The sequence below is a fragment of the Vespa mandarinia genome, chromosome 2 (genome assembly GCF_050613455.1).
Source record: "Vespa mandarinia isolate Hongniang chromosome 2, ASM5061345v1, whole genome shotgun sequence".
NCBI classification, from domain to species: domain Eukaryota; kingdom Metazoa; phylum Arthropoda; class Insecta; order Hymenoptera; family Vespidae; genus Vespa; species Vespa mandarinia.
The window spans coordinates 17,045,001-17,058,617 of NC_140811.1; the positions used below are offsets into that span (position 1 = coordinate 17,045,001).

Here is a 13,617-nt window from a genome sequence, read left to right on the forward strand (position 1 = left end):
TATTTCTATCATTCGACATTTTCTTTCCTTTTCATTTCTTTTTTTTTTTTTCTTTTTTTTTTTCTTTTTTTTTCTTTTTTTCTTCTTATTACAATCATAAGTTTTTAAGATAGTACTCGATATGTGTCTATTAAATATGTATAATAATATGAGAGCCATAAATCTCGTTGGAATAATTTGTCGAAGAAAAAGAAAAAAAGAGAGAGAGAGAAAAAAAAAAGGAAAGAAAGAGAAAAATTGCCGTATGTAATATTCTATATACACACACACGCATTATTTTGGACGATTTGAATATTTTCTTAGGACAAGATCGAAACTTTTGGCAGGCGATATGCGTTTGGATTACTCCAAAGATCATTTTTACTGATCGAGTTGATAATATCGATATCCTTTTTATCGACTTTCGAGTAACCAAATACTGGGACACATTCGATTAAGTTTATCATCCTCGCAAAAGAATACCTAAGTTTCTAAACGGAGTAAGGTTTGACTTTAGCGAGGGAACACGTTGTGTTTTATCTATGTAAAAAAAATCGTCGGAAGAAAGATATAAAAAAAAAAAAAAGAAAGAAAAAAAAACAAATAATAAGAATAGAAAGAGAGAGCGTCTCCCGGTGTCCAGACCTCGACGATCGAACGAGATCCAACGAGCAAACGATTCAATGATTCGTTTGGTAGGATCGATCGCAGGGTTTATAGGCAATACTTTTCAAAAGCCATAACCCAATCGATTGGCGAGGCCGGCGACGGATCAGAGATTTTCATTATCCTCATCGTCCTCACCGCCCTGACTCTCATCGCTATCTTGCCGATCTACCGCAACGAAAATAGCTACAAAGCCTTTGAACGATATCGTGTCGTCCGTTCGGAATCGTACGAGAAGTGCCTCGCTCGTCGATACGTAATCAGTTTTGTTCTGAAACAAAGCCATCAGCTGTTAGTTCAAATATGATTTTTTATTTTAATTAACACTAATTAAAACTAATGGAAATGAAAGAAAGTATACATATATTATATATACCAAGTTGCCACAGAGTCGACCAAAGGATGGATTGGATGCATCCAAACCGGAAAATATCTCAACGAAATCGTAACCACATTCACTTTGATACTCCAATTGGAAGGAGAAGAAAGACAGGTGAACATTCTTGCCGATAGGTGCTTCGATAGTCCAGTCACAATCAGTCCCGTGATCGTAATTACTATATCCGTATCTGACGTGCGAGTACAGATGTTTTACCTTATCCGTTGCCATTAGATATCCTCCGCAGGCTGAAAGAAATAGAATGACTTTCGAATGTTGAAAAAGAAGAAACTACCTGAATAACGACTGTTAACTTACCAGTACTGTGTATTGCTTGGAAACCTTTTCTTTGGACGGAAGCATCACTCTTAAAGATCATGTACATCTGATTACCAGTTGCTGAAATTGGATGAGGCTCCTTAGTACCGCAGAAGCGACCTAATGTGTGACTTTCTGGTGAATCCCCATCGTAAATGGCGATGTGATCGTAAGCACATTCTTGATGGGACTCCATCTCAAATACTTTGAATACCTACGTGAATATAAAGTTCATTTAAATAGAAACCGTCGAAATTCTTTGAACATTTACAGCTATCTTTTTCCTGATCTGTGTCCCTTGAAAGTCATAAAAATGTAAACCGACCAGTTTGATACGATGTCCCGGCTTGGTAGTGAAGTGCCAAACACAGTCCTTCCGGCCAGGATAATACTCAGGAAAATTGGGCGACGTAATGGTGCCTACGGGCGCCGTAATCTCGTACTTGCAGCCACCCTCTTTACAATCGTGGCCATTTTCATGAAGTGTAAAGCCATTGTGGCAGGAACACTGATAGGAGCCTATCGTATTCTTACACTCGTGCTGACAACCACCATTGTTATTCGCGCATTCATCCATGTCGGTGAAAAAGACTGCGGCGAAGCCTGTCTTCTGCACACTGAAAATGTTTACGAGCAATAAAAGTTTCGATGTATTGGAAAAAAATGATATTTGAAATCTATTCGTCGATCGTTCAACCTGTTATCTGACGTGAATACGATCCTCATAGAGTTGCCTTCCGATGTGATCATTGGTGGTAACCTAACACCACAGAAAATTCCATGCTTTCTGAGAATATCGTCACCAAGTTTGCTAGCTATTTCGAGAGAATCATATTCGCATTCTTGCTGATAGGCATTATTGCCTTCGAGATCGAAATGAGTGAAGTTCAAAGTGATACGATATTGTGGTGGTGCTATAATCTCCCAAATACAATTTTTATTTCCTGGATAAGTTTCTGGGAAAGAGGGACTGGTAATAGTGCCATTGCTATCGTCGAAAATACCACCGCATGCATCTGAAAGGTTTCAATAAATTTCAATATTTAATCTCAACAGAAAAATTATGAAGATCAATAACGGACTCACCTTCACAATGTTTCCCATCAGAATGCAATTCGTATCCGATTTTACAAGAGCACTCGAATCCACCAAGAGTATTTATACAGTCATGTTCGCATCCATGATTGGTCAACTCACACTCATCGAATTCTAATAAAAAGAAAAAAAAAAAAATAAAACAAAAAAAAAATTATGACTTTTCGTAACACTTATCAAACAATTTATTTTATTAAACTATCGACGATATTAATGAAAACGTACCTTTCATGAAAGTTGCCGAGAATCCAGCTTTTTGTACGGATCCATCGCTAACAAATTTAACAAGCAATTTATTCCCAGTAGATTTGATGTCAGGTGGTATCTTATAGCCACAATAGACTCCGATCAAAGGGGAATCAGCATTGTGACCATCGCGTATTTCGACATAGTCATAGACGCAATTGTCGTGATTTTCAATCTCGAACGATTGAAATTTCAAAGCGACCTGATAATCCTGTGGTACGGAAAGTTTCCAAACGCATTCTTTACTTGACTGATACTCTTCAGGATAATTAGGTGACTCCAAATGACCAACGCCATCCAATTCGACATCACCACCGCAGACTGCTTCGTAACTCGCCGTAAAACCACGATGCCCGCTTTGACGTTCGGAAGTAACATAAGTTACGAGCATACGACTTCCGGTAGATACCACTGGCTCATGGATTTTGCCACTCCCGCAAAAACGACCTACCAATCGTATAAACGTTAGTATTTCTGAGATCAAAGGGATACTTTTCATGGATTATACACTTTATTATATCGACGAATGATTCCGCGATATAGCACTTTAATTATAGTTAATGACGGGAGAAAGAGAAAACTTTAATTTTCATTACGAAATTGAATTCCATGAGTTAATTGATACGAATCAGGGAAATTGGAAGGTTATTGCAAATCGAATCGCGACGTGAAAAGCAATTTATATTTCTTGTATATTACCATGTGTTTTTTGTCGAACGATTAACGATTAATTTCAAACGATCAGATGAGAAAATTATACCTACCGAGTACATGACTTTTGTACCAATATCCATCACGAATTTCGAGATAATCGCTACGGCAATAATCGCTTTTGAAGATATCCAAGGACGTTATATTCAGGACAATTCTTTCTCCGTGGGTAGCAGTGATCCTCCACTCGCACCGTTCTCCATCAATCGCTGGAGAACTGTTAGGGTGAGTTGGTGAACCAAAGCTACCACTATTTTCTTGAAAAGTTCTACCACATTCTAGTCGATTGATAAAAAAGAAAAAAAAATTGTTATTAATATCCTCTCATTGTGTAATCAGTTTGAACGATCAATCCAAGTATTCTTACTGTAGCATTTGTAAAGAAGATTCGTTTGAGCGATATCACCCTCACTTAGCCGTATCCTTTGGCCGATCTCAGGCCGTTTCTTTCCGTGATTCTCTATAGGTAAAATCGTGTCCAAATAAATGCCCTTGGAGAATGTATTCTTGGCGTAATGCATGATAGAATCGTAATCGTATGGCAGACCCAACGAGTTCACTTCTTCATCCGTCAATTTATTAAAGTTATATTCCTGACCTGAAAATGTTTAATAGGCATTTGTTTCCAGATATACATAGAATATGTGATTCATGTTTCGATTAGGCAAAAGTGAACGAATATTAACGCAAACATAAAGATAAAGGTCTCATACGTTTATACAGTAAACCGATTTCTGTCTCTGAAATAATAACGGCGATGGTTCGATCAAACTTACACAGCCATGTTTAACCTTCCACTATCGTAACATTAATCGAGGGACGATCGGTGCGTTATCCAACTTGCAAGCAAATATTACAATATTCCCTACCATTCCAGCTTCTACGTTGTTAAGGATTACCGAGATTTGCCATGTGCCTTGCCACAAATTGGCCCATTTATCTACCGCGCAAAGTCATTTGCTACGAAGGCAAACTCGATCCCATTGTTAGTGATCCCTTCTCTCCACTTCAGCTCTCGGGACATCTTTCCTCGCTTAAACGTTGCTCCAGTCACGTACGATGTATATCTACGCTTGGATAAATCCGGTTGCACGTTCACCAAACATAGTGCGTTTAGCTATTCGAATGTCCCATCAATGAGTATGAGGAGAATAGCGGGAAATTCGAATGTAACTTGAAGTAATGATTTTCCAAATGTCTCGATGATGAATCATTTGCGTATATATGCATGTATATATACATATATACATATATGTATATATGCATTTTAAAAATTTATCGTCATCGTTAATTTTAGCTCGCTAGATCGTGAAAAGTGAGTATAATTCTTTCTACGGCGGCCGAACGAAATAGCTATTACGGAGAAATTGGGAAAAAATGGAACACGCTCAGCCTAATCTGATCCGATCGAAATTAAATTTTACACCTTTCTCTCTCTCTCTCTCTCTCTCTCTCAAGCTTTGACCTCTCCTTCCGTTTAGAATCAGGACGAGCCAATGGACTCCATCATATAATTGCGATACGCTACGAGCGCTTTTGCAAATAATCGTGTTAATTAGACAGGGCGGCTCTATCGGCTTTGGACGAAATTGAAAGCTCACCCTCTGGAAGGTTCCACTTACTCACCACTCATGATGTTGTCGCGAATGATTTGTACGTGTCGATCTCGATCCGGTCTGGTGTGTTCGTGCCAGAAGCCAACGACGTGGCCCAGTTCATGAACGACTATACCAAACTTGTCACAGTTTTTTCCGATACTGATTGCTTGCGGTCCGTTACCTCTTTTCCCGACGAAGGAACAGCATCTAGAGATGGCATAGGAAAGAAATACAAAGAAAATAATTCAAAGGAATGTATTATCGGAAATAGATTTGCGCGTATAACTAATGTTCTTTATCGGTTTATAATCAAATCATATGATAACGTTTGTGAATATATGAGAATGCGAAACATATAAAAGACGATGCACATACTTGCAGATTTTTTTTAAGACCATTTGCGATTATTTTTATTATTTTTTATGTTTAAGATGTGTCCCATTTTTAGAATTGAATTTGTGTATTAAAAACATAAAAAAGAGAAAGAAAGTAATCACAAATTTTTCAAATGACTCCAATATTTTAAACTTCACGTAAATCTAATGATATATGTATGTGAATACGTGAGAATGTTAAATATGAAAAATACATAATATATAAACATACCTAGACCTTGTCTATATGTTTTATTTTATATAAAAATTTAATCTCTTCTCTTAATCGTTTTACTTAATATTTTATTGAAATATTTATTATTATATCAAGTGTTCTTATTACTTTATTTTAAGTTTTATAATATACGTGAATATATGAGAATGTAAACTGCAAAAAATAAAAAATATGGTATACGTATAATTTAGTTCTATTCTATTTTAAATAAAAATATCTTTCTTTCAATCGTTGGATCTAACATTATATTTAAATATTCATTATTCTATCGAACGATTTTAATCCCATACATTAATCTTAGAATATGTATGAGCACGTGAGAATGGAAAATCTGAACGTGATACAAAATATAGAAAGTACATCTATATTTTCTTAATCGTTGTAATTATTTTAAATATAAATATTCCCCTTCTTTTCTTCTTCTTTTTTCTTTTTTCTTTACTTTTTTTTTTTTTTTTCTTCCTTATCTCTAAATCCAATCTATTTTATTGAAAAATATTAATTAATTTTTTTCTTTTTTTTTTAAATGATTTTATGATCGCTATATAAAATCATGCACAGAGATGGTAGGTAAGAACTCACCCACAGGGTCTTTCCGTGAAGAGAATATAATTAGGATGTTCTCTTGGTACTCTCTCGACGAACTTGACGCAAGTAAAGTTTTCCCAATGTCTCATGGCTTGCTTGAAAAGTGCCTTGTGAGCTCCGGAAAAGTTACCATCGATCTCGTAAGGTATAACACCATGATCCCAGACACGTTCCTTTCTTGCAGTTGCGGCTCTTCGATTTCTCGTTGGAAAATTGTGGACTAGTGATTCTGTACCTCGCTCATTGTTCGCAAGATATTTCGGTTTGTGGTCCATGTCGTAAAACTCAATGGACCGTAGTCGCCTATCGTGAAGCGAGACGACCTCGTCCGAGACATCATTCGCCGTGTCCCGGGGCAAAGGGACAATTTTCCTTCGGTGATTTCGCCGTCGAGAGCCTCTGGAAAATGACAAGGATATTGTTCGCTTATTTTGTACGAAAGAATCGCAAATTTATGACTACCTTGATCGTTACCATTTCTATCTATTGCAGTTTTATCTCTCCTATGAATTTCTTCCTCTTATCGATTGTTTGAAGGAAGAAGAAGAAGAAGAAAAAAAAAATAAATTAAAGATCAATGGTGTTACTAGGTCAATTAAATTCAATTATCTTTGATTATTGACCATTTTTCTTCTTGATTATGAAAATGACCTAAGTCATATTACATATGTATATAATATGTAAATAATTTAGATTATTTATACGTATGCATATGTATATCAAGCATATGTATATATTTTTTTTCAATTATATATGTATATATATATATATATATTAAATTATACATTAAAAAAATATATATGTAGTTAGAACGTATATCATTCAGTTAATTTTCACCAGCACAATCGTTTAATGAAATTAAACGAGTAAAGATACAAATTAGTACGTAAATTGTAAACGCACCTGCGAGAAATATATATTTCATTCTTTATAGCACATTCTCTGTTCAAGGCGGATTTATTTGCCTTTCCCCATCCTTCTGTTTCATCGACAATAATGAAGGAAGTCGTGAATCTAATCGGTGAAAGTTCTCAAGCTAGAAAATAATACTTAGGAAAATGAAAGGAAAATGACTGAATCGAAAGGGGAATTTGATTAAACGTTTGAATCGTGAAATGCGAATTAATCGTTAGTTGTTTCGATAAAATATTGAGTCTTCCACAAAAATGGATGAAGGAATGAAGGAAAGAAAGAAAAAAAAAAAAAAAAAAACGAAAAAAATGATACGAGGTTTCGCTTCTCAGCATCCTGCGGAAAGATATTTTCTTTTTTTTTTTCTTCTTCTTTTTTTTTTTTTATTTCCTCTTGCGCAAGAGCTAACAACAAAGCGAGACTTAATGTACGAATCGAACGTGGTCCGTAGTCGTGGTTCCGTAGTTTTTTACGATTCTTCGACGAGCCTTAGGGGTAGGGATGAAAGAGGGAATGAAATTGCTATCGCGGCAAATGCGCTTTTCATGGCTCTACCGGGGAATAAATTCGAAAAGTAGATAGGCGAAGAAACGAGTCGAAAGGATCCAGTCAGTGTCGATGTACATTTGAAAGATACAAATAAAAAAGAAGCCGCGGTGATTGAAAGTAAAATTATCAAGTAACTATCATCTTTCCATTTCTCTTTTTTTTTCTTCTTTTTTGATTATTCTCTTCTTGGTGATCATTACTGTCCTAGATTCAATGTAGCCTGCATTTCATTCTATCCTTCAATCTTTTTTTCTTTTTTTTTTCTTTTTTTTTTTTCAATGCAATTAATTTTCTTTCATAGAAATTTTTCAAGAGAAATTCGTCTCTCTCTCTCTCTCTCTCTCTCTCTCTCTGTTGAGAGAAAAATCTATCTATCTATCTATCTATCTATCTATCTATCTATCTATCTATCTATCTATCTATCTATTTCTAAAAATTAAGAAATACGATTAATGAATTAATTTAACATCTTAATATATTTAATATTTTTCATGTATACATATAATTTTACAATATCAATATATATATTTATTTATATTCTAAAACAATTTAGAGATCTGAGATATATTTCGGTATTATCAAAAGCAATCGAAATATATCAAATATATTAAATTAGATAGAATATCTTTGTTTAATTATCGACAAAATTATATACAATAAATTTCTCCTAAATAAATATTCAGCGAGATGGCCATGGGGAGATTCGTAAGAATAACGTCTGAATTGGAAAGGAGAACAAATTTTTAGATAAAATTATATTGAATAAATTAGATAAAAATTTAACTATCCTTTAGATTAATTTGTTCAATTTATTGTAAAAAGAAATGCCAGAGAAAAATATAAAAAGTAAAAGAAAATGAGAAAGAAAGAAAGAAAGAAAGAAAGAAAGAAAGAAAGAAAGAAAGAAAGAAAGAATGCAAAAAAAGAATACGCGGAAAGAAATAAAAAATAGAGGATAATCGTGCTGGTGGTGGTTGAAGCCAAGGGGGTGCCTAGTCGACACTTTGAAAAATAATTCTCTCCCCTCGCGTAAACATTGGACTAAAGTGCGTAGCTCTCGCGCGTACGGCGATGGCAGTAGCAGCAGTGCCAGTGCCTATCCCTCGTTTATTAGTACTAATTACCGGGTGAGCGTAATTCTCTCGCAGCCACCCCGTCCGATAGGAGAACGAAAGAGCGAGAGAGAGAGAGAGAGAGAGAGAGGGAGGAAGAGAGGGAAAGAGAGAGGGAGTTAACCTCCCTTTTACTTTCTCTCTCTCTCTTTCTCTCTCTCTATCTCTCTCTCTCTCTCTTCCAACCCCTCTGGGTCTCCTCGAGCGACAGTGCGCCGGCAGTCAGCCTGCGAGTTTCTGAATCGGTACGGCATTACAATTAATTAACGAGCTGCACTCTCACGAGTTTCGTTAAGGGAGCGTTCACAATGTCGTCTTAAATGAGAACATTAATCGATAGGACAAACTCGTAAAGAATATCCTCGTAAACAATTTAAATGATTTTTATCGGTATTATTTTTTATTGATATTTTTTTTTTCTTTTTCTTTCTTCCCTCTTTCTTTTCTTTTCCTTTTCTTTTTTCCCCTTGTTCTTTCTATTTTCTTCTCTTTTCTTGTTCCTTTTTTCATTTTTAAAAAAACAACAATTGATCGATGATTTTTCATCAAACGAATTGATTCATGGATAAACATGAGTTTCGTTTATAAGTAATGAGTTTCGTTTATAATTTTCATGAATGAATTTAATAATTTATGAATTTTTGTTTTCACCCTTTTGTGATTTTTTTTCTTTCTTTTTATTTTTTTATTTTGTTGTTGTTTCTTTTGTCTTTGCTTTTTTTTCTTTTAATTCTTTTTTTTTCCTCCAACGGCGGAGCTTACACCGTTTTCGTTGAAAGAAAATGGTTTCATACGCGTTCGCGTATCCGTGTGGACGTTCTTGCGGATTAGAATAAAAGGAGAAGAAAGAAAAAAGGAAGAAGAATGTGGACAACAAAAATACGAAAAGGAACGCTTGGCACTCGTAGTCGGTACGATTTACGCGCGAAAAAATGCGTGAGAAAAGTAGAATCTTTTTTCTCTTCTTCTTCTTTTTTTTCCTTTTCTCTTCTTTTTTTTTTGTTTTTTTTTCTTTTTCTTTTCCTCTCTTTACTCTTTTTTTTTTTATCCCCAGCCACGTGGGCGACGGAAAACGCGTGAAGAGAGAACGCTCGCGTTGCTCCAATTTTTTTTCATTTTCTCCTTTTCTTTTTTTACTCTTTTTCTTTCTTCTTTTCTTCGCGTGATCGTCATACGTACATACATACGTGCGAGGAGCAGTACGATAAGAGCGACAAAAAAAAAAAAAAAAAATAAAGAAAAAAGAAAAGAAAGAAAGGGGAAAAAAACAAAAGAAGAAAAAATGAAAAAAAAGGAAGGAACAAGAAGAGAAAAATGAAAAAAAGGAAGGGAGAAAAAATTGAAAAATCTATCCATCAACGAGAAGAAAAAAAGGGAGGAAGGAAAATAGAAAGAAAGAGAGGAAAAAAAAAGAAACAAGCGAAAAAAGTAGTCGTAGTAACGTAGAGTCGTTTGGAAGGCGACAATAAACGAGACGATTATTCCCGGCGATTAATAACTCCCGATATTCCGTCGTTTCTGTTCCGCTTTCGCGCGGGATGTTTAAATCGCAGGAGATATAGCGCTATCGTCAAACAATGAATCTGTAAATAGGAATATCGGATCTCTCGTGTAGCCTTGCTGCTGACAGCATCGCCTGACTATACCTATAATATAGGTATATGAATGTACATAGATATGTATATACATATAACTTGGGTGAGATGAATAGCGAATATTTCAGGAACGTCGGACATTGGTAACAGTGAGATAGAAGAGAGAGAGAGAGAGAGAGAGAAAGAGGGGAGAAGGGTGAGATATATAGTGCGAACTGGTTGTCCATTAAATGTGTTTTTTTTTCTTTTTTTTTGTTTTTTTTAAATTTCTTTTTTTTATTAGAACAATGGAACGTTACGGTGTAGCGTGGCAAACAATGGAGTAATATTCTAACGAGAATCAACGAGGCATTGTGGTAATTGGAATCGTGCCAATGTCCTCGGTGGATACTATTCCTTCTCAATGGGAGAATTGAATTTTTTAACATTTCCATGTATAATTGTACTTGAGGATGGCATAAAGCAAATCGAAATGAATATTGAATTTTTATAGAATTTCTAAAGCCAATGAAAAAGAAAAGCTCTATAGACCTTTCGTACGCGTACGTAGATATATACGTATGTGTGTATGTGCGCGCGCGTGCGTGTGTGTATGTGTATGTATATGTATGTATTTATATGTATGTAACGAATCGATCGTAAGGGAATGTAAATTTTAAAACAGTCCTTCATCAATCGTTTTGATTTTCTCTACGAAAAATGAAAAAGAAAAATTCATCCCTAGTCAGCAGATTTTTCGAGGGGGAGGAAAAAAAAAGAAAAGTAAGAAAAAAAACCTGACAAAGACCGATGACGTTGGTGGTTGCCTGTTTTCTATTTCCTTTTTCTACGACTGGCCGATATCAAAAATCGAACGAAAAGGAATACGTAGAGAGAAGTACGATGAGTTACGAAGGCCTATCCGTGGTTGAATGGAGGAACATGCTATTCGCTGAATACGAAATTTCTCTCGGTGAGATCTCGATAAATCACTCGTCTTTCGTTTTCTTGCACTTTTCTTTTTCTCTATCTTCTCGAAAGACGGAGAGTTAAATAAAAAAAGAGAGTCAGAGAGCGAAAAGAGAGAGAAAAGAGAGAGAGAGAGAGAGAGAGAGAGAGAGAAAGAGAGAGACGAACTAAGGAAGGGTGTAAAAGTAGAAGTAGGAAAGATACAGAAATCGATAGGATGAAGTTACCTCGGTAGTACGAACACCTTCGTCGACGAGTCTTCTCACCCTTGACACTTTTGAAAGAGAAAAAGATAGAGATAGATAGAGATAGAGAGAGAGAGAGAGAGAAAGAGAGAGAGAGAGAGAAAGAAAGAAAGAGAAAGATAGAAAGAGTGAGTAACGCTTAAACCCCGATGAGATTGTTCCCCTGGTAAGATTAATGTGACTTAGTCTGTACTTTAATTCGATACCTCGAACAGGCCGGCGGCACTTTCGAGACGGACCTTGAGAGATGACCTTGCTTTAAGAAGGGTCTTGCCGTCGACAGCTGGAACTCACTCGATAAAGGGAGAACGCGTTCTCTTCTCTCCCAATCCTTCCTTCGATCCTCCTTTAAACGTGTGAAACTTCCTTGCCGATTACTCGGCAAGATTTATAATCATGTTCAAGTACAAAAAAAGTTCCGTGAAGACAAATTATATTCGATAATTCGAATTTCTTTTTCTTTTTTCCTTTTTTCCTTTTTTTTTTTTCTTCTTTTCTTTTTCCCCCTTTAGATAAAAGATACATAGATCATTCTCCAATCCTATTATCGAATTAATATCTGTATAAGTAATCGAGGTAATAATTGAAGAAATTAAAAAAAAAAGAGAAAAAAAAAACAGAAGATAAAAATAAAGAATATTCATTCGGATAGTAAAAAAAAAAAAAAAAAAAAAAGAAAAAAATAAAAAAGAAAGTTTTTAATTTACATTTAATTAATTCTTTACGATTCCTTCAGTTTATTCTTTTCCTCTTCCTTATTTCACCTTTTTCTTTTTCTTCTTTCCTTTTTATACCAATTATTCTTCTCTTATATTTCCTACGTATCTTCTTTCATAATTATTCGATAATCCTCCACGTGATCCTAATGATAGTAAGCATCGTATAACTTTCGCGCTCGTTACCGCAATTTCGTTATCTCACGATTTATCAACGACAAAAGGGAGAGTCGGTAGCCTGACAGTCTGATCCTCTTCGGAATTCTCTTCGGGAGCTTCATTGGAGAATCACTACGTGATCGTGTTTCACGGGGTTGGATACAGGCCGTAAACAGGCGCTTTCGTGAACCCGTCGACGATGAACACGTACAGAAGAGAAACCCACATAAATGCGTCTACCTACTACGAGAGAGATACGTTACGTCTATCCACTCGCGCGTATCCCTTTTGGGTTTCCACCTCTCTCTTCCTCTCTCTCTCTCTCTCTCTTCCTCGTTTTCTTCCTCTTTCTCTCTCTCTCTCTCTCTCTCTCTGTCTCTCTCTGTCTCTCTCTATATGTTATTTGTTAGGGGCTGTTGATGGTCCAGGAACATTTATGTAACTTCTCGTTTTGTATACAAACAAACGCACGTATAAATAGATACATACGCAATATATCTTGTCATTCTCATCGATAGGTGTAATGTTATAAAAATTATTATAAAAAAAAAATAGAGAGTATGACAATAATAAGAATTCTTTTTTCATTTAGTGGATGAAATGCGAGTCAATGGCCGTGTCAAAAGCGGAAAAAGAGGAACCGAGCAGGTGTTCGACGTTAAATCCAGTCGATGAGAAACATAGAGAGCTGCGTGTGTGAGAGAGAGAGAGAGAGAGAGAGAGAGAGAGAGAGAGGGAGAGTAGTAGATATAGGATCGACATACCTGATCGGGGGTGGAGCGTTGCCGATGCTGACAGGTTATTGGCAGTTCGAGGGCTGAAAATGCTCGGACGGCAGTATCGGACCCCATTTTCCAGCTTTACGATGACGGCCATTGTTATTGGCATCGCCGGTTGGCTCTACCACCGGGAAGACGGGTGGTAAGAGGAAGAGGGTGGATTGGAAGAGGGTGACTGAGCAAGTATATATACATTTAGAGTATATATATATATATATATAGTATATAAATATATATATATATATATATATACATGTACGTTGCTCGTGTGTGTATGTATATCTATGTCTACGAGAACGAACTTGCCACGAGTGTAGTCACGTGCTCGATTTAATCGCTCCCACTGGAATTGGGTTAGGTACGCCAAAAAATTAACGACAAATCCGTTCTCTGCACTCCCTTCCTTTCTCTCT

The 13,617-nt window shown here is 35.9% G+C and overlaps 1 protein-coding gene across 4 annotated transcripts in view; it reads right to left on the reverse strand.

Annotated features, from left to right (window-relative positions):
- tok (tolloid-like protein 1 tolkin) overlaps positions 1–13,617 on the reverse strand; it is a 42,892-nt gene that overhangs the window by 815 nt on the left and 28,460 nt on the right. For all 4 annotated transcript variants that reach the window (XM_085655195.1, XM_035874331.2, XM_035874289.2 and 1 more), the window contains 11 exons: positions 6,184–6,588; positions 5,021–5,199; positions 3,762–3,992; positions 3,448–3,672; positions 2,663–3,130; positions 2,429–2,551; positions 2,040–2,358; positions 1,668–1,959; positions 1,343–1,556; positions 1,022–1,272; positions 1–916 (listed from right to left, as the gene is read on the reverse strand). The exon at positions 1–916 is cut by the window's left edge and continues 815 nt beyond it. In XM_085655195.1, the coding sequence (XP_085511321.1) occupies positions 752–916; positions 1,022–1,272; positions 1,343–1,556; positions 1,668–1,959; positions 2,040–2,358; positions 2,429–2,551; positions 2,663–3,130; positions 3,448–3,672; positions 3,762–3,992; positions 5,021–5,199; positions 6,184–6,588 (2,872 nt within the window). In that variant the 3' untranslated portion in view covers positions 1–751. The remainder of the gene's footprint in view (positions 917–1,021; positions 1,273–1,342; positions 1,557–1,667; positions 1,960–2,039; positions 2,359–2,428; positions 2,552–2,662; positions 3,131–3,447; positions 3,673–3,761; positions 3,993–5,020; positions 5,200–6,183; positions 6,589–13,617) is intronic.